Raw genomic sequence first — 20,262 nt, forward strand, 5'->3', positions numbered from 1 at the left:
TTTCATTTTACTTTATTTTTACTGAAGCAACAATTGACCTGTAGAATCTTGTCAAACTTGTTAAATACAGCTGAGCTGTTTACTTCTCCATACTGTTGATCATCTTTGTTTGAGCTGCTAACTTCCACTGGTACAGATATGAGATGAATGCTGGAGGCTGCTCGACTCCACTGTGTTCTTTGCAAGAATGACCTCTAGTGGTTTATGTGGAAACAAACTGTTCTAAACTAGTCTGTAGTTGCTGAAAATAAAGTTACTTTTTGTTTTGTTTTTCATTTATGATTTGTCTAGAAATCCCCCATCCTTTAAGAGGCTTCGCTTCATTTACATAAAACCTAATTATCCGTCAGGTCTGTAACCTCAGCCCTGCACTTCTTTTTATTTACAAGCTTGTTGAGTGAGGCAGTAGTAAACAGGATGAGACGGGGATGTGTGCAAAGAGAAATGTTTATAAAGCCCCCCACCCACCTAAGTGGAGTGTTTCACCGCTGAGGGTCATCGCACCACACGACCCACAGTTCCTCCACTGTGAGCCACCTGGAACAAGCAGCCCGTCCTCTTCCTCCCTCGGTGAGGAAGGTTTTAATGATTGGCACCTTTTCTCCTTATTTGTTTTTCACCTTAAAATGCTAAAGAAGCGGAACGCTGGCTTAGATTGAAGTGATGTCAGCATGTGCGCTTCCCCTGTGCAGTAGTTGCATTAATGGCCACTAATGGACGTCTGACCTACTTTGAACATTTTTTCTACCCGGTCAAAGCCCTGCCTGGCACCGAGAGGGGCCATTAGAGGACCCTACTGGAAGATCACCATAATTAATCATTTATTTAGAGAAATAATCAATTCCAGTGCCAAATTTAAATACCTTTCTATTCCTAATTAGCTTGGACTCATTGCATTACAATCAGACCAAACACATTGCTTCAATAAAAGTTCAATCCCAGCAAAATTCAACAGTAGATATTATCTTTACACAGATTAAGTTAAGAATTCAGTTTCCTAGTGTATGCAAACAATGAATTCAAAAACAGTTTCTGCCTGGAAGTCCAAATTAAGAAAATAAGGGAGAAGATTAACTGAAAATGTAATTATTACCAACAATAAGTCATTTAAACTGGAATTTATAGATTTTATATTAAGAAATTCCTGGTCACGGATGTTGCATTAAATACAGCTGAATAGATCTATACATATTTAGGAATCGTAATTAAAACATGTCAATAAACTTCCCTTTTAAAACGAGAGGGGAAAAAAACTTTTTTGTTTTTTTAATAATTGCATTCCTTAAAAATAGAAGTTATTCTCAGGAGTAAAAAACTTTCAGATCTTTGTATTGAGGACCTTAAAGTGATGATAAAGGCAGACTGGGTAAGATCTTAAAAAAAAGCCTGCAAAGCTTTAACCCGAATTAAAAATACATAAAAAACATTCTATAAACTCACAGAAATACTTAAAATTAAAACATTAAAATGCTGGTTTTAATTAATATTTTTTCGAATAAATACACTTTAATTGTTTCTCTTGGCTTCATTTCTGTTCAAAAAACACAGTCCCCATGGGAATAAATAAAAATTCCTGATAAATCACTCTTGTATTTGAAAACTGCTTTGTACAAGATATTTATTTTCCCACGTCTTTAAAAAAAACAGTCATAAAATCCTAAAGCATGCCCTAATCCATCATACAGTCTAGATAAACAATGCCTTTTCTCTTAAGGCAGTCTACTTCATTAAATACATAATATTCCCTCAACAGAATCGAAAGACTGTTGAATGATGCGTTTGTAATTGGAAAAAAGAATACTAAAGTAATCCAAATGAGTTCAATCATGGACTGTGTGATCAAACTGAGGTTTCTAGAGGAATGTTTTTGTGGCCTGTCCTTCAGTCAACATATTCATGTTGGTGGTGCTTTTTGCCACAGAGCTCAAATGGATCAGGAAACAGGAAAACCAGATAATCCCCTCAAACTCTTTATGGCTGAAAGCTCCTCTGTCGCTCACGACCGACAGAGGGCGATAAAAGCAAGACCTTAATGAGCCGAAAGCCAGAAAGGAAAACATAACCTCATCAAGACTGGCTGCAACGAAGCTGATGAGGAAAGATTGTGAGAAATAGTCCTGGATTACTCGAATACCTTTTTTTTTTATATATAAAAATACGCCACTCCCCTTCCAAAATGTTCCAAAGCCACAGAACATTTTCTCATGGCCAATTCTGAGTCATTTTTCTTCCGCCCGTTTGCATTTAGCAAATCAATACTTGTGGATAAAATCCTAAACAAAGCATGGCAGACATGGGCTCAGGTACATAAAGGCAGAGTGTTGAGCTGACTCACAGCAGTACGTGCAAGCTACCTGGACATGAGAAGAAAGAAATAACTCTTTGTTTGCCATGCATCCCTGCTGCTGAGTGCAACCAGCAGCCCCATCATGCATCTGACACTCATCTGCACTGCTGGCTGCTTTTCTTTCACTGAAATGGTGGAAAAACAAAAAGCAGAGACTTGTTCCTACTTGCATTCTTCATATTTCATGTTTTTCTCCCTGATGACTTTAGTTCTTACCAACATCAAAAGGCTACAGCTGACCTCTCACCCTGCCAGAGGGCTTGAAGTATAGGTCAAACACTGGAAAAACATATTTTTCCATAAATGCAAAAACCCTAGAGGGTCAATTCTCCTAATGGCTCTCCTGAGCACCAAATGCCCAGACAGGGAGCAGCATCAGCCAATGATGTGCTGCTGATTTAAGAGCCTGTGTGCCAGAAGTCCATCAAATATGGTTTAGTTATAAATCTGTTTCTCTACTGACTTTTCCAAATCTTAAAAGTACATCTGAACATTTAAAAATTCTGTGAGAAAATATGGGAAACCAAACAAAAACATGTGGTCACCTTCCCATCATGATTGCTCCAGCCTAAAGTTTAATTCTTGTTTTACGGTCTGTTTTTCTTTAAAAGTTCAAAAATAAAGTTCTTCCTCTCTCTCTTTTATTTTAATATTATTATTATTTTTCTAATTAAAATCCCAGTGAACACGGCAAAATAAAGCGTTTTTCCCCAAAAATACTGTACTCCAGATTCTTTTAGGAAACCAAATTAAGATTTTAATTCAAAAAAAAGTTTTGTTTTTACCAGAAAATGACCGATTAAAGTGTGTAAAAGGAGCTAAATGGCTTACTTGCCAAGTAAAGGATGACTTTACATAAAATGGTTTTTTTAAGGGTTATTTCTGTTGTAGATTTCTTGATATTCTCTGTGAAATGCTCATCAGTGTTACATTAAAGTTAAGTTACTCTGAGTGTTTTCTTGTTTAGAGTCTAGATTTTTGTTTTGTTGAAATGGAAAGTTGGTACAGATTAGATTTATTTCAGGCTTGTAGTCCAATAAACAAACCATAGAATATATTTAAAATGGCAGAAATAGAATTATGTACAAAATAACAATAAAGGTATTTCCACAGCAACTAAGTTAGCTAAAAAGACAGATGAAAAGGCAGCTCTTCCAGAGTTCCCACGTATCTGACGGTGACGGCAGGACTTAAAACATGACTGCAGGACCTTCAGATGGAGGCTCAAATATGATTTAAATATGAGACTCCTTATCATGGCTGGAAATTTTAAACTAAAAATGGAAAAGTTTGCTTGGACCAACACAGATCCACATCTGGTCAGATTTCTATTGTGACAGCTGGAGGAAGAGGACTGGAAACTGGTTTGCTGCTTCTAGTAATGGAAATCAGACAAACACAATTAACTTTTTTTTAAATTTTCTTTATATTTTTTCTCCCTTAATTGGTGAGAATGTGTAACAGCATATTTGTTCCAAAACAAAAACTCATTTCATGATTTTACAATCCATCACTTTACTGTACATGATGCAACTCTCACAGAGAAATTTAAAAGAAATATTGAAGTAGTCATATCATGAGAAATCGATGTTTTCATAACAATAAAATAAATACTTTTATAAAAAATTGTGCTTAAAGACGATGACAGAGTTAAAAACATAAATCTGGGATCAACTACATACCACTGGGTTTTCGTCGACTTTTCATTTTCTGTCAACTGTTTTATTAATAGAATGTTCAGAAGTTCAGATTATGGAAAGTCTTAAACTACTAAATTACTGGCTACTGCACCAGTAATTGAAAAATAACAGGTTAGCACAAAGCGCAGAGGGCCTGTGGCTCCTGTGGGGCCTCATTATTTCAATATGCTGGAGTTCAGTGTCTGCCGTCTGTGTTCCTCATGGAAACGTGGGCCTCCTGTCTCTTTTGTCTCCTGCTCCTCCACAGCAGGACGGCCAGCAGGAGGAGCAGCAGGAAGCCCAGTCCCCCGCCAATGAGCCCCGCCGTCAGAAGCAGGCTGCTGTCCGTAGGCTGGTACACCATGCAGGACCCCTGACTGTCTCCAGCATCATTCCTGGCCACCACACAGACTTCTGCTTTACGCCTTATCCCGTCCACCGCGCTGCTCCGCTTGTCCCATCCCAGTTCCTGCTTCTCCTGTCCTCCAACTGTCACTACGTAGGCTTTGACGTGGGAGTTGGGGGCACACCACCGAACCACCACCTCTGAGCCGTTCCAGGACACTGTTTTGAGGGTGGGCGCTTCTGGAACCTCATCCTCCTCCGTGAACCACGGGCACAAGCAGCCGGTTGACCTGAGCTCCTCACAGGAGATTTGATCTTCACGACACGGATTGTAGTCGCACAGCTGTGAGGAACGGCCATGTGTGGACGCGGGTGCAGAAGTTTCCTCCTCCAAGTTGTTATAATCCTCTGTGATCAACCTGGAGTGATCCTCTGGGACTCCAGACATTGTAGGCAGAGGACTGGATCCTCTGAGGGGAAGCAGGCCGGAGATTATGACAAGGAAGCACAGATTTCTCATGGCAGATGTTGTCCTGGAGTTCATCAGAGGGTAAATTCCAACAGTTGGCTGGAAAAAAAAAAGGTTTTATGATAAGAAATAACAGTTAAGACACTGGCACTGGTTTCTACCAAAAGAAAGACTTTCTGTATTGTTATTCTCTGCTGACTCTTCAGTTGTTATATGTAAAAAAGAAAATGAACACTCTTGATGAATCAATCCCTCAGAAATATGTATTTTTTTAAGTTTGGAAGTTTGTCACTCCCTGTATTCCTGGTGGAGCTGAAAGCTCAAATCTCTGCAGAATCCTGCATGCTCGGCTGGATGTGGTTACTAGCAAAATACCTCATTCCTATCCATCCAAATGTGACTAAAATACGTGCTGATCAGAGAGGACAAAGAAGCCCATTCAGAAAAATCTCCCTGCGCTGGAGCTTCTTTACTCTCTCTGTAAACTGAACCAGAGCTGCCCCCAAATATCAGTTTACTTGTATTATTTTCCACTCACTGGTTCTCTCACATTCTCCAACTTAAACTCAAGTAAACATTAAAAAAATCAACAACTCTGACTTACCTGTTGCGAAAGTTTTTTTCTTTTTTATCCGTAAGTTCTTATCTTTGTGTTTTCTTTGCTTTTGCCTTATTCCGGTCTTTCTCCCCCATTTATACGGTTCTACTCCTCCTCCTTTCCCTCCCACACCATCTGCAGCAGCTCCACCTCTCTACTCACTTAATGCTTTTGCAATGTGTCCATGACTGAATGGCTGTGCAGGAAAAAAAACCAGCCTGAGCGTCTGCCGTTAGTCAGACCAGCGTTATTTAACCTTGACGAAGTGAACCACATGGATTCCGGGTGCTGCCTCTCACAGCGGACACATTATTCAGCGCGTGTCTCACTTGTTAATAAGCACTTGCTCTTCCTTTGTTGGGTTAGGGAAACTTGAACAGCTCAGTGATTCATTTACACTCATTATTTGGGTGAGAGGTGACCCATCTGACTCATTCCAACCTAAATATAGTAAATTTGTTGACTGGAAGGCCCAAAATGAGACGGAATTTACATGTCATTGCCTTCAGAGAAACTTTGTGTTCCAAAAAAATCAACAAAAGAAAAGTTACAATTATTTTATTTTAGGTAAATGGTTTGTTTTAAAACATCAGCAAGCAAATACCAATTTAGAATATTTTTAGATAAAAAAAATGCAAACTGCTGACAAACTCATGGTTGCAATTTTGACTTTACATATATTCAGAAACAAAACTGATATTGTAAGAAATGTTAAAAAATAGGTAAATTTCAGAAAATAACGGTGGCTAATCTTAAAAGTAAATCGTAAAATACATTTTCTAGTTATTTCTGTTTCAGAAAAATTGAATTTTGCATGAATGAAAAGGTCAAAGAGGTCAAAGTCAAGGAAATGGCAACAAGTCAGATGAAAAGTGAGATTAGCCAGTTTGTTTATTTGTAGAAATGTGAGTTTTGCAGATTGTCGGGTTCCATTTAGCTGTAGGCTCACTACTGCAGGTGTAGTGTGAAGGATGCTAAAGTTGGAACAAAAATGCGATGTTTTACTCCCTTCATGTCCAGTGTAAATAGATCTGCTCGATAAAAACTTGTTCAAAAAGAGGCTTTTTCAATACTGGTGTTCTCTTTGGATTTTTTTATTTAGTTTAATTTTTTCGTTGTTGCTAAAATTAGACATTTTAAACATTTGTTTTGTATGCAAGGAGAAAAGTTAAGTCCAACTGCAGGTCTTCCAGTGGAACATGGCGGTGGGAGTGTAATGCTGTGGGCTATGTAATATACAGAGCTTTTTTTTCTTAGATTTATTGATGTGTCAAAAAAAAAGTTTTACATTTTGATGAATTATTTGAAAAAAATCTAAATGTCCTGGTAATTAAATAATGTAAAATCATATTTATATTAGAACCCCCCCCCCCCCCCCCCATGAAGGATGAACAAAATCCAATTCATGAGTAAATATATGTTTAATATAACTGAACAGAGCTACTGTTTTGCTTGAGGCGCACAAAACATTGTGGGTGTGTTGTGAAAAAGAACGCATATATTTGCATCCCGGATGCGTGTGGGTCCATTTATAATCTAATCTGCATTGTGTTAGTGTGTGGTTCTATATCCTTCCACTGTCATTCTTTCTGTACCCAGGCTGCATTTTGTCTTTGCTCTAACCTTCTATTCATGATGGCGTCAGCATGTGGAGTGAGTCAAACGTGGGTTTCCCCACAATAAAATCCCCCAGCGAAGCATTAAATCCTGTGATCCTTTCATTTCAGAAATTTAAAGACGTGGACAATATGAGCACGAAAGTTATCTGGAAGTGAGGAAAATTCAAACAAATTGACTGTTAGGAGATGTTTGGTAGAAGAACTTGCTGTGCTTCTTGAGTGTCGGTTCTTCCACAGCACTGTCATGAGACCAATTTACTGCTTAGAAATGGAACACATTTTTTTGTTTATATGACTAAACTCTATCTGTAAAGTCGTTTTGGCAGAACTAGATGTTCTTTTGACAAAGTGATACCAGTCTAATGCCATTATCTCTTTCTTTCGTTATATAAGAATTTGACAACTTTTGCCTATAACTCTATAATTGTATAAAAGTAGGCGTTATACCTTTTTTTCCTTCTCAAATTTAAACAGAAATCAAAAACATGGTCTTATTAAAAAAGAAATTAAGTATCTGGAGTTTTTTTTTTTCCTCCATTCTTAGTGGTTGCGAAACTTTCGTCAACTAATGCAAGAAGTCTCAGCATAATTAATACCAGCTGACGGCTGTAATTGTGAGCAATAAAAATTTACAGCATATTTGGTAGGAACTCTGGGCGCAGAGGTTTGGAACTATTTTTTTGTAGTAAAACTATTGTATTCAATCTGTTTGACTTTTTTTCTTGTTTCAGCTTTTTACCAGGCTTAAAGCACAGCCCGCAGTAAACTGGGAATGTGCTTCTTAGTAGCTGTTTATCTACTCTAAAAGGGTCTGCATAAACAAATGGTCACTGCCCTGCATGCACTTTCAACACTGAAGACATTTTTTATTTCCCCCCTCAAATGGCTGCTGCACTGAAATGCACTGTGGTGCAAAAATACCCTGAAATTTGACTGTCAGGTTGACAATCTTTTTTTTTCTTTTCAAAAATGTTATTGTTAGAACAAAGAATAGGCCTCTAAAAATGTGCACCTGCACAAAGCTTTCCATGACATTTACCTTTAAGGTTTGACATGTACTTATAGACCATTGTACATTCAATCATTGTCATAAATTTCCTTGGATTAAATCTATTGGATAGATAATTTAATTTTTTTATTAAGTAATCTTGCACAGTTTTTTTTCAAAATTAAGAACATAAAAATTGAATGGATTCAATTTACAGAAAATATTTGCAAAAAAGAAAAGTATTTTTTTTTGGTTGTAATAACCTCGATACATTAGCCTGTATTGTCTTTGCATATGAAAATAACTTTAAGGAAACGGCTTGGATACATATTTTTTCCTGATAAATAGTTTAGATTTAACATAATTTCAGGGATTATGCGCTACAAATGAACATTTCGTTCCTGTTTTTATTTCTTAAACAAACAATACAATGGATGTTGTTTCAGCGTTATGGTGTGTGTGTATATATATATCTATATATCTATGTGTATATATACATATGTATATATATATATATATATATATATATATATATATATATATATATATATATATATATATATATATAGATATAGATATGTATATATATATATAGATATGTATATATATATAGATATGTATATATACACATAGATATATATATATACACATAGATATATATATACACATAGATATATATATACACATAGATATATATATACACATAGATATATATATATATATATATATTTATATATATATATATATATATATACACATATATATATATACACATAGATATATATATATATATATATATATATATATATATATATATATATATATATATATATATATATATATATATATATACACATAGATATATATATATACACATAGATATCTATATATACATATATATCTATATATACATATATATCTATACAGATATAGATATAGATAGATATATAGATATAGATATATAGATATATAGATAGATATAGATATATATATATATATAGATAGATATAGATATATATATATAGATATAGATATAGATATATATATATATATCTATATATATATATAGATATAGATATAGATAGATATATATAGAGAGAGAGAGATAAAAAAAATTTTGTCAGAGTTGTTTGATATCAAATATTGGGGGGGAATTTAGTAGAAAGGTTACTTGTAAAGTTAATTCCGAATAGGTTCAGACTTTGGTGTTTTCAAGTCTGTACTGAGGGAAAGTGACCCACACAACCGGATGTTTATAGACGTAATATTTACGCGACGGGCCTCCACTGACGGAGATGGGTGAGTCTCCTTTGGTGGTTTTTGAACATTGACGTATTTTGGTCAAAATTGCGGGTTTCGTTTACTGCTGACTCTCTCGTTTGTCCCGCAAAAAACTGCGGTGATTGCGGGAGCTCGGCTCTGACGTCACGTCTGTGGGAAAACGTGCAACGTTTCTGACCGCTGCGTTGCTCCGACGGCTGATGCGGTGAATCAATGTAACCGGACTCGCTCGGCCTCCAAAACCAACCCTTGGGGTCCGAACCTCGACGGTTAGTCCGGTTTGTTGGCTCCGCTGTTAGCTTTAGCATCGTTAGCTCCCGTCCTAAAACAATGACGTCGAGGCGGGCAGGCTTCGGCGCGGACTCCTCTCCCCGCAAACAGAGCATCTCCGACCGTGTCGAGGCGTGTTTCGACCGCAAAGCAGACAAATACCCCCAGAGCAGCGTGACGGTCACGTCGCTGAAATCCCGCCTGGCTCCGACCATCCAGACCGCTATGTCCGCCGCCGTGGACACGCTGCTGGGGGAGGTAGTGGTGGTGCTGAGCGAGACCCAGCAGGAGCTGTTTCACAAGGAGCAGGAGAACGAACGGCTCAAAGTGCGGCTGGAGGTGTCGGAGAGGGAGCTGAAGAACCTGCAGGAGTGTCTCTGCAGCGCTCAGAAGCTGATCGATCAGCTCCAGGTCTCGTTCCCGGGACCTCAGGCCGTCAGTCAGTCCGTTTTCGCGCCTTCCTTGTCCTCCATGGCTTCCATGACCTCAGGCTTGGACCGGGACCAACAGAACCCCAGGGGTGTGAATGGAGCCGGTGTGGATTTGGGTCTGGGGGGCTCCGTGGAGGAATCTCTGCACGGGTTCGAGCACAGAGATGATTTCAAAATGTGCCAGCTCTCCATCCAGCCGGATGGTTCCGTCACCAACCACACTCTGGACTCCTTTGGGTCTCCTCATCTGTGCCCCGACTCCAGCAGACCAGGTAATCCCAAACATTGTCTGCATATTTATTTTGCTCCAACACTTAAAGTAAACTTGAGAGTACTCCATTGTTTTTTTTTCAGAGGAGAGGCAGCCTCAGGGACCAGGGGGACCACATCGATTTGAGATCAAGGAGGAGCAGGGCCCTTCTCCTGGTCAGCCCAGCAAAAGGGAAGCTGGGCTCTCCAGTGAAGGCAGAGATGTGGAAAGGTCATCGTTGACCATGGGGGACATAAATTATGCTCAGGGTGGAGGGACTCACCCACTGCGTCACCAGAGAGCTGTGCGAGGGTGTGGAAGTTCCTTACAGCAGGGCAGACCTGATGGACCGCAGAAACCGCTACCCAGGACTTCTGTAAGCAGGAGCTCGCCAGGCAGAGCGGAGGACTCCGCGGGTCCGTCTGCACCCGACACTGCGGGGGAACCCCCCGGAGACCGTCCCCACCACTGTCTGGAGTGCGGAAAGACCTTCCGCCTGATTTCCAGCCTGAAGAAGCACATCCGGATCCACACCGGAGAGAAGCCCTATCCGTGCGGAGTCTGCGGCCGCCGCTTCCGCGAGTCGGGGGCGCTGAAAACGCACCTGCGCATTCACACGGGCGAGAAACCGTACTCCTGCTCCGAGTGCGGGAACTGCTTCAGGCACCTGGACGGCCTGCGCAAGCACCGGCGCACGCACACGGGGGAGAAGCCCTACGTGTGCGCCATCTGTGGGAAGCGCCTGAGCCGCCTGCAGCACCTCAAGCACCACCAGCTCATCCACACGGGCGAGAGGCCCTGCTGCTGCCCCTTCTGCAACCGCACCTTCAAAGAACCCGCCGCGCTCAGGAAGCACATCCGCACGCACCGAGAGGAAGGAGGCCACATGGGAATCGGTCCCACGGAGGACACGGACCCGGACGCTCTGGATGACATCAACAACCTCCACCCTGCTGCTCCTTCCCCTCAGATGAGGTTTGGAGAGTGGGGCGCCACAGAGGACGACGGCCCGGTTGTGGACTGTGTTTGAGCACCGATCAACATTTTTGGTATAAAATGTTAGGATGTCCTTCTGTCACTAATCTGCAAGTGTAAAAACGAAAGTCTGTCTTTCAACGGTTTGCTGCTCCGGGATGTCTTCCCCCAAAAAAGTCAAATGAAATGCAGAGAATAACTTTAGACTCAAAATATTCTGCTAATACATGAATTAAGAGGGCAAACAGCAGCTCATCAGTTTTAATCTGATTAAACTCCTGTTTGTTACATTTAGGTGTGTTACTAAGGTGACAGACACACTTTTTTCCAATAATGTGCAACTTTTATGTAGATAAAACTTAAAAATTATCGCAGTTCTTAAATCCAGTTGTAAGCATGGTGGCGAAAGTATCATGATTTGGTTTTAAACTCGTTATATCAGAGTATTCTCTGGTTAAATTTGAGGCTTGTTCTTCCATCACGAAACCAAACCTACAAGAACAAGACAAAAAAGTTTAAAAGTGCAAATGCTGTGTGAGACCTTAAGGTCTGTTCCAAAAACCTTTTACAAAATGAAAAAACAATATTTTCCTAGAGAAAAATAACACTGTCTCTGCATTTTGTTTTACTTTTTATTCAACAAAAAAACCACTGTTTCATGTTTTCCTCTTAATTCTTTGTAGAAGGAAATGGTTTTATCTCCTCATTAAAGAATTAAACCGCTTTTTAACAGCAAAGCTTTGTGAATCGTTAAGCAGCAGCATTTTGGAATTGAATGTTGGAGGAATAAAAAGTGCCTTGACACATTTTTTTAAGGCCACAGCTGCTGCTGTGTTCTCACTTTTTTCTATTGGAGGAAGAGAATGAAGGTCCGGCTTGTTCTCCATTAGAAGAGATGAGCTGCACCCCTAATATCTGCTGATCAAATTCTTTAAGGGTAATTAATATTAGAAGTGAGTTTTATTATTATTGTGTTAGTAGTCTTTTTTTTTTTGTAGAAAATGTTTATCATTTACATGTTGCAGCTCTCTGTAGTTGTGGAAAAGAGGGCTTAGTTCAAATATGTTTTAAACTAAGTTCATAAAATGGTTCAGGGTATTATTGTTACCCATTTTTTGTTGTTTTTTATTCTAAAACCTCTGGCCTCAAAAAAACAAAATAATCTTTAATCTTTTTTTATATTTAAATAAAGGTTTTACTGTTTCTATTTTAAAGATTTCTACGTTTTGAGACTTTGGCTGTGTCTGAATTCACTCACTACTCCTCAGTTACTGCACCATATAGGGCCTTAACTATTTTATGTCTGGATCTACGATTTCAAAATCTATTGGCCTGGAAATTTCCCAGAAGTCTCTGCAAAAAAAACTGTGTGCATTTCTGCTCACTTGATTAGCAAATATAAACCACAATGCACTGCGTGTGAAAGATGTGTCATTTGAAACTGAAAACAATTCAGGTTTTTATATTTGCCAAAATAAAAACCTAATAAATACAACAAATGTGAGAATATTCACTAATCCACTGTGTTCTAATGGTGATGTCATACTTGGTGTTTTAAAAAAAAGAGCATATGTCTGAATTGCATTCACTGGATTGTCCAGGACTATACTGTCTCGAGGTTAAAGAGTGGGGAGGGAATTTAAGCACAGCCTTGTTATTTTACTGTGAGTGAAAATATTCTTTTAAACTTTAAATAATCTGTTTTTCTCGGCTGCAGTTCACTTTCTACTCTCTTAAATAGGAAAATATCCATTTAGATCCCACTTTAAAAAGTCATTTTACTCTTTGGGTGGAAGCTAGTCTTTCTGGGATCTATAAGCATCTTTTTTTGTGGAAGATTTATTTAGAACCTGACTGTAAAAACAGAATCAAGTCAGAAAAAAATGCAAAAGTCAGCAGTTCTGCTCAGAGGTTGCTCTTCCTGTCTGCTGAGCCCTCATCTTCCTCACAGTAAGCTTCAGATTTCTGTCTGTCAGTAAATGTAATCCAGATGAAAGGATCTGTCAAACTCTTTCTCCTCCCAAGCTTTTTCTGTTTCAAAATGTGTACTGTTCTTTGTTTTAAAGAACAAATGTGCTGAAAGAAAATTAGCTGGAAAACATGAGTGCATGCACGTGCCCCCCCCCCCCCCCCCCATCTGTACATAATAATGTAGTTTCAGTCTTTTTGGGGGGGTTGCAGCAGTGAATGTGCTTTAAGAACTTAGTGTAAATACAACTGGAAAAGAACCCCCCCCTGCCCCCCCCCTCCCCTCCAATGATGTGCTCTCCTCCACAGCACAAGCCCCCCCCATGCCTGCTGTTTTAAAGTCTCCTGTATTCCTGCTGTAATTCACATAAGGTTTCAGAGCAAAGGTTCAACTCTTGCCTTATGCTTTATGTGCCAGGATTCCATCTTGATTATTGTGAAGGGTCGGTGTCAAAAGTGTGCAACCTTTAGATATTCATGAACAGTAGCACCCCAGACCCCTAAAGGCACGGAGAACTGGAGCAAAAAGAAATTCAAGCCCCGCCCCTCACCTTTACCCCCCCTTCCAGCTTCACAACCTGAGTTCCTTATATTGCCGCGATTGGTGTTGCAGATAGGAGGGTGGATTACGGCCCGACTGCTGACACGTTTTAGCGTCGAGGTGGGTCTCCAGACGACAACTCCTCTCAGCTCATCGCATCCAGGAAGTGACCCAGTTTCTTCAGGCTGCTGGATATGTTTACACACGCAGAACACTGACGCCATTGTCAGTCAGCAAGCGTCTCTGTCAGCAGTGAGGAGCTGGAGGCTGGAACTGTAACTAAAGTTCCAACGTGCACTCTCCATCATGATGAAACGGTCTGCGCAGCATCACTGCTGTCCTCCAGCTCCACAGATATTGATCCTTCCTGTCTGGCAGACGGCCAACACATCCTGATGTTTTTACACTAGATACAGTTATTTTAGTGCGGAAACACAGACAGGTTTATGTTATCTGACTAAATAGAAAGGAAAAAAAAAATCCCTGCATCTCTTCTCACCTTTTGCCATGAATATTCAGACGAGGTCAGCTCCTGGCTGCCCTTGTGAGCTAACAATCCCCCATGGCTGTGTCCTGAATAATCTGCCCTGATTCGTCTCCTGCTTCACAGCTTTTTCCTGCCATGCCAGATGTGGGAGAGGGGAGATCTAATTGGGATTTGTTTTGTTCAACATCTGGTTATTCACCAGTCCTAGTTTTTAGGTGACAGATCAATGCGTTGCATCTTTCATTTAGGCATGCTCTGTGTGCAGATTTCTACTGTGGATCCATAATTATCTTCCTTTTGGCCTAAAAACAGGACGCATGCTAGACTGCATCTTGTGATTAATTAGTTCCCAGTTCGAAGTTGTCAAACTGTTCCAACCGATGTTGATAAAGATGAGCCGACTTTCAGTTTTAGAACTTTTTTTTTGTTTGGGCGCAGCTGGAGTTTCTTCCACCTTTTTCATGAAAGTTTCCTCCCCTGTTCAAAGTGCATGGCAGACTTTACAGACAGGAAGGCTGTCAAAGGTGTATATCTGCCTTCAATTCAATGCATGATGGGATATGCTTCAATGCCTCCCTGACAAGGAAAGGGAGAAGAGGAAAGAATATCAATTGAAAGAAAGTATGAGGAGAGCAATGCAGTCTGTACACTGAGGGGCCTCCAGCCGAGAAGAAATCCTGTCAGGCTGCTAAAACACATTATGGAGAGTTGATTTTGAATTCATCCATGTACTGCAGATTAGCCTCAAGGAAAGAGCCTCCTCACTTGAAGATGTTAGTGGGGGGGTGCAGGATTGGAGCGAATCAGCTGCTCTGGGAACACGGCTTGACCTTATAGGGTTAAATACAGCTTTTCATCCCCGTTAGGTTTTTTATTTCTAGAAATTCATCTGACCGCTCGGAAGCTGGACTCGCTGGAAACGTCTGCAAACTCGCTAAGAGAACAGGTCGGCAGAACAGCTGGCTTTGACCCGCAGCCAGCGGCTTTGATTCAATAACGTGAAGGAAGAGTTGGAGTGAAAGCAGGTCAAAGCACACACCTGAAAGACCTGATCTGAAATGCTATTAATCATTAAACATTATGATGCATTTAAAGGAAAAGTGCTGCAATGACAGTTCTAAAGAAGACTTGAATTAAGATCCACTTAAGAGAAACGTTACTTTTAAACAAAAGTTATTTAGTGGAAACAAAATAATAAGACAAATGCTGAATAACTGAAAAAGATATGCTGGTATTTTATACCAGGAGCACAAATGTATTCATGGTTTTATTTTGTTTTTTAAATAAAGACCTTCCAAAGCCTGCGGTTGTGCACTGAAATTGTTTTTTTAAGTTTTCTCATCATTACAGGAAATTGTAATGCTGCAGCGAATTTAAAATTAAATTGATAAAAATGCTCCAAAATGAGAAGCATGAATCATTCCAATGTAGCGCAGTGAAATATCCATTCATCAATTATCATGACCCCCTTTGTCCTCTGGAAGATCACAGGGAAATGAACGGAATACCTGACAATAAAAACATTGAGGAATTTTTGAGAAAATCATTAAAAGGAAAGTATTTTTTGTAGCCCTGGACATGACATTCAAAAAATAGTAAATTGTTCCCTCAAATTTATATTTTGTGGAGGCAAATTAGTATTTTAGTATCTTCAATTCCTACTATTGATTGGTTCCCGGATAAGGCAAGTTTCTACAATTTGTGGCTTCAAAATACTAATTAGTAGCAACAAAATGCAAATGTGTGTCCACAAATTGATCTGTGGGAGCATTTTTGGGGGGTTCATGTTCAGTTCTCCGTGAGAAATGAATGTGTAAAAGATATTTTGATGCATTTTTTTAATTAAAAAAAGCCATCAGAAATGACTTTGGTCATGTCATTTCTGATGCCAAAAAGGTTATTTTAAGATAATTAAATGCCTACAATTTTTCTTAAAAATAATTTTTAGCACAAATCAATCTTTCAGTTACATTTGTTACCAGTTTACATTTGCTCATCAGTATCATGTAATCTATAAATAAAGTGAATCATAACTGTGCTTTAACTAATAGCCTAACTATGTCCACAAATAAAAAAAGCAGTTCTCTTACTTTCCTCTCACTTTTAGATCCACCACTGAGTGGATTTGTTTGTTGTTCTGAGAAGAAATGTGAAGAATGAAGCGAGAGCTCCAGTTTGAGTGAGAGTGACAGTGGCGCTGACGCCAAACTGATTTATAAGCTTCCTCTCCAAGCTCAGCTCAGTTTCAGCTCTGTCCTGTGTCATGCCAGGTTGCCATGGTTACTCAAGCTCCTCAACCAGAGAAGTGGATGGGGAGCAGTGATAATTTTTCTCCTGCTTTCCTTCATGAAGTGCGCTTGTGGAGCAGTTCTGGAGAATTTAGATGATTTTTTTCATTTTACTTTATTTTTACTGAAGCAACAATTGACCTGTAGAATCTTGTCAAACTTGTTAAATACAGCTGAGCTGTTTACTTCTCCATACTGTTGATCATCTTTGTTTGAGCTGCTAACTTCCACTGGTACAGATATGAGATGAATGCTGGAGGCTGCTCGACTCCACTGTGTTCTTTGCAAGAATGACCTCTAGTGGTTTATGTGGAAACAAACTGTTCTAAACTAGTCTGTAGTTGCTGAAAATAAAGTTACTTTTTGTTTTGTTTTTCATTTATGATTTGTCTAGAAATCCCCCATCCTTTAAGAGGCTTCGCTTCATTTACATAAAACCTAATTATCCGTCAGGTCTGTAACCTCAGCCCTGCACTTCTTTTTATTTACAAGCTTGTTGAGTGAGGCAGTAGTAAACAGGATGAGACGGGGATGTGTGCAAAGAGAAATGTTTATAAAGCCCCCCACCCACCTAAGTGGAGTGTTTCACCGCTGAGGGTCATCGCACCACACGACCCACAGTTCCTCCACTGTGAGCCACCTGGAACAAGCAGCCCGTCCTCTTCCTCCCTCGGTGAGGAAGGTTTTAATGATTGGCACCTTTTCTCCTTATTTGTTTTTCACCTTAAAATGCTAAAGAAGCGGAACGCTGGCTTAGATTGAAGTGATGTCAGCATGTGCGCTTCCCCTGTGCAGTAGTTGCATTAATGGCCACTAATGGACGTCTGACCTACTTTGAACATTTTTTCTACCCGGTCAAAGCCCTGCCTGGCACCGAGAGGGGCCATTAGAGGACCCTACTGGAAGATCACCATAATTAATCATTTATTTAGAGAAATAATCAATTCCAGTGCCAAATTTAAATACCTTTCTATTCCTAATTAGCTTGGACTCATTGCATTACAATCAGACCAAACACATTGCTTCAATAAAAGTTCAATCCCAGCAAAATTCAACAGTAGATATTATCTTTACACAGATTAAGTTAAGAATTCAGTTTCCTAGTGTATGCAAACAATGAATTCAAAAACAGTTTCTGCCTGGAAGTCCAAATTAAGAAAATAAGGGAGAAGATTAACTGAAAATGTAATTATTACCAACAATAAGTCATTTAAACTGGAATTTATAGATTTTATATTAAGAAATTCCTGGTCACGGATGTTGCATTAAATACAGCTGAATAGATCTATACATATTTAGGAATCGTAATTAAAACATGTCAATAAACTTCCCTTTTAAAACGAGAGGGGAAAAAAACTTTTTTGTTTTTTTAATAATTGCATTCCTTAAAAATAGAAGTTATTCTCAGGAGTAAAAAACTTTCAGATCTTTGTATTGAGGACCTTAAAGTGATGATAAAGGCAGACTGGGTAAGATCTTAAAAAAAAGCCTGCAAAGCTTTAACCCGAATTAAAAATACATAAAAAACATTCTATAAACTCACAGAAATACTTAAAATTAAAACATTAAAATGCTGGTTTTAATTAATATTTTTTCGAATAAATACACTTTAATTGTTTCTCTTGGCTTCATTTCTGTTCAAAAAACACAGTCCCCATGGGAATAAATAAAAATTCCTGATAAATCACTCTTGTATTTGAAAACTGCTTTGTACAAGATATTTATTTTCCCACGTCTTTAAAAAAAACAGTCATAAAATCCTAAAGCATGCCCTAATCCATCATACAGTCTAGATAAACAATGCCTTTTCTCTTAAGGCAGTCTACTTCATTAAATACATAATATTCCCTCAACAGAATCGAAAGACTGTTGAATGATGCGTTTGTAATTGGAAAAAAGAATACTAAAGTAATCCAAATGAGTTCAATCATGGACTGTGTGATCAAACTGAGGTTTCTAGAGGAATGTTTTTGTGGCCTGTCCTTCAGTCAACATATTCATGTTGGTGGTGCTTTTTGCCACAGAGCTCAAATGGATCAGGAAACAGGAAAACCAGATAATCCCCTCAAACTCTTTATGGCTGAAAGCTCCTCTGTCGCTCACGACCGACAGAGGGCGATAAAAGCAAGACCTTAATGAGCCGAAAGCCAGAAAGGAAAACATAACCTCATCAAGACTGGCTGCAACGAAGCTGATGAGGAAAGATTGTGAGAAATAGTCCTGGATTACTCGAATACCTTTTTTTTTTATATATAAAAATACGCCACTCCCCTTCCAAAATGTTCCAAAGCCACAGAACATTTTCTCATGGCCAATTCTGAGTCATTTTTCTTCCGCCCGTTTGCATTTAGCAAATCAATACTTGTGGATAAAATCCTAAACAAAGCATGGCAGACATGGGCTCAGGTACATAAAGGCAGAGTGTTGAGCTGACTCACAGCAGTACGTGCAAGCTACCTGGACATGAGAAGAAAGAAATAACTCTTTGTTTGCCATGCATCCCTGCTGCTGAGTGCAACCAGCAGCCCCATCATGCATCTGACACTCATCTGCACTGCTGGCTGCTTTTCTTTCACTGAAATGGTGGAAAAACAAAAAGCAGAGACTTGTTCCTACTTGCATTCTTCATATTTCATGTTTTTCTCCCTGATGACTTTAGTTCTTACCAACATCAAAAGGCTACAGCTGACCTCTCACCCTGCCAGAGGGCTTGAAGTATAGGTCAAACACTGGAAAAACATATTTTTCCATAAATGCAAAAACCCTAGAGGGTCAATTCTCCTAATGGCTCTCCTGAGCACCAAATGCCCAGACAGGGAGCAGCATCAGCCAATGATGTGCTGCTGATTTAAGAGCCTGTGTGCCAGAAGTCCATCAAATATGGTTTAGTTATAAATCTGTTTCTCTACTGACTTTTCCAAATCTTAAAAGTACATCTGAACATTTAAAAATTCTGTGAGAAAATATGGGAAACCAAACAAAAACATGTGGTCACCTTCCCATCATGATTGCTCCAGCCTAAAGTTTAATTCTTGTTTTACGGTCTGTTTTTCTTTAAAAGTTCAAAAATAAAGTTCTTCCTCTCTCTCTTTTATTTTAATATTATTATTATTTTTCTAATTAAAATCCCAGTGAACACGGCAAAATAAAGCGTTTTTCCCCAAAAATACTGTACTCCAGATTCTTTTAGGAAACCAAATTAAGATTTTAATTCAAAAAAAAGTTTTGTTTTTACCAGAAAATGACCGATTAAAGTGTGTAAAAGGAGCTAAATGGCTTACTTGCCAAGTAAAGGATGACTTTACATAAAATGGTTTTTTTAAGGGTTATTTCTGTTGTAGATTTCTTGATATTCTCTGTGAAATGCTCATCAGTGTTACATTAAAGTTAAGTTACTCTGAGTGTTTTCTTGTTTAGAGTCTAGATTTTTGTTTTGTTGAAATGGAAAGTTGGTACAGATTAGATTTATTTCAGGCTTGTAGTCCAATAAACAAACCATAGAATATATTTAAAATGGCAGAAATAGAATTATGTACAAAATAACAATAAAGGTATTTCCACAGCAACTAAGTTAGCTAAAAAGACAGATGAAAAGGCAGCTCTTCCAGAGTTCCCACGTATCTGACGGTGACGGCAGGACTTAAAACATGACTGCAGGACCTTCAGATGGAGGCTCAAATATGATTTAAATATGAGACTCCTTATCATGGCTGGAAATTTTAAACT

At 38.9% G+C, this 20,262-nt stretch overlaps 2 protein-coding genes across 2 annotated transcripts; one reads left to right on the plus strand and one right to left on the minus strand.

Moving 5' to 3' along the window:
* Positions 1–3,819: 3,819 nt before the first annotated feature.
* LOC111948663 (LRRN4 C-terminal-like protein) lies at positions 3,820–6,021 on the minus strand. Its single transcript, XM_023962678.1, has 2 exons — positions 5,445–6,021; positions 3,820–4,939 (listed from the first exon to the last, which is right to left on the minus strand). The coding sequence occupies exon 2, from the start codon at positions 4,913–4,915 to the stop codon at positions 4,223–4,225; it is 693 nt and encodes a 230-aa protein (XP_023818446.1). The 5' UTR covers positions 4,916–4,939; positions 5,445–6,021; the 3' UTR covers positions 3,820–4,222.
* A 3,241-nt stretch (positions 6,022–9,262) lies between these two features.
* Positions 9,263–12,075, plus strand: LOC101156271 (zinc finger protein with KRAB and SCAN domains 8). The gene is made up of 2 exons (XM_004076403.4): positions 9,263–10,299; positions 10,382–12,075. Exons 1-2 carry the CDS (start codon positions 9,657–9,659, stop codon positions 11,305–11,307), a joined length of 1,569 nt encoding a protein of 522 aa, XP_004076451.1. The 5' UTR covers positions 9,263–9,656; the 3' UTR covers positions 11,308–12,075.
* The last annotated feature ends 8,187 nt before the right edge of the window (positions 12,076–20,262 follow it).

Source organism: Oryzias latipes, chromosome 14 (genome assembly GCF_002234675.1).
Source record: "Oryzias latipes chromosome 14, ASM223467v1".
NCBI lineage: Eukaryota > Metazoa > Chordata > Actinopteri > Beloniformes > Adrianichthyidae > Oryzias > Oryzias latipes.

Excerpts from the sequence above, each read along its gene's own strand:
- LOC111948663 (XM_023962678.1), bottom strand. The coding sequence starts at position 4,915 with ATGAACTCCAGGACAACATCTGCCATGAGAAATCTGTGCTTCCTTGTC.
- LOC101156271 (XM_004076403.4), top strand. The coding sequence starts at position 9,657 with ATGACGTCGAGGCGGGCAGGCTTCGGCGCGGACTCCTCTCCCCGCAAA. Across the intron at positions 10,300-10,381 it reads CCCCGACTCCAGCAGACCAG|AGGAGAGGCAGCCTCAGGGA; the intron begins GTAATCCCAAAC and ends TTTTTTTTTCAG.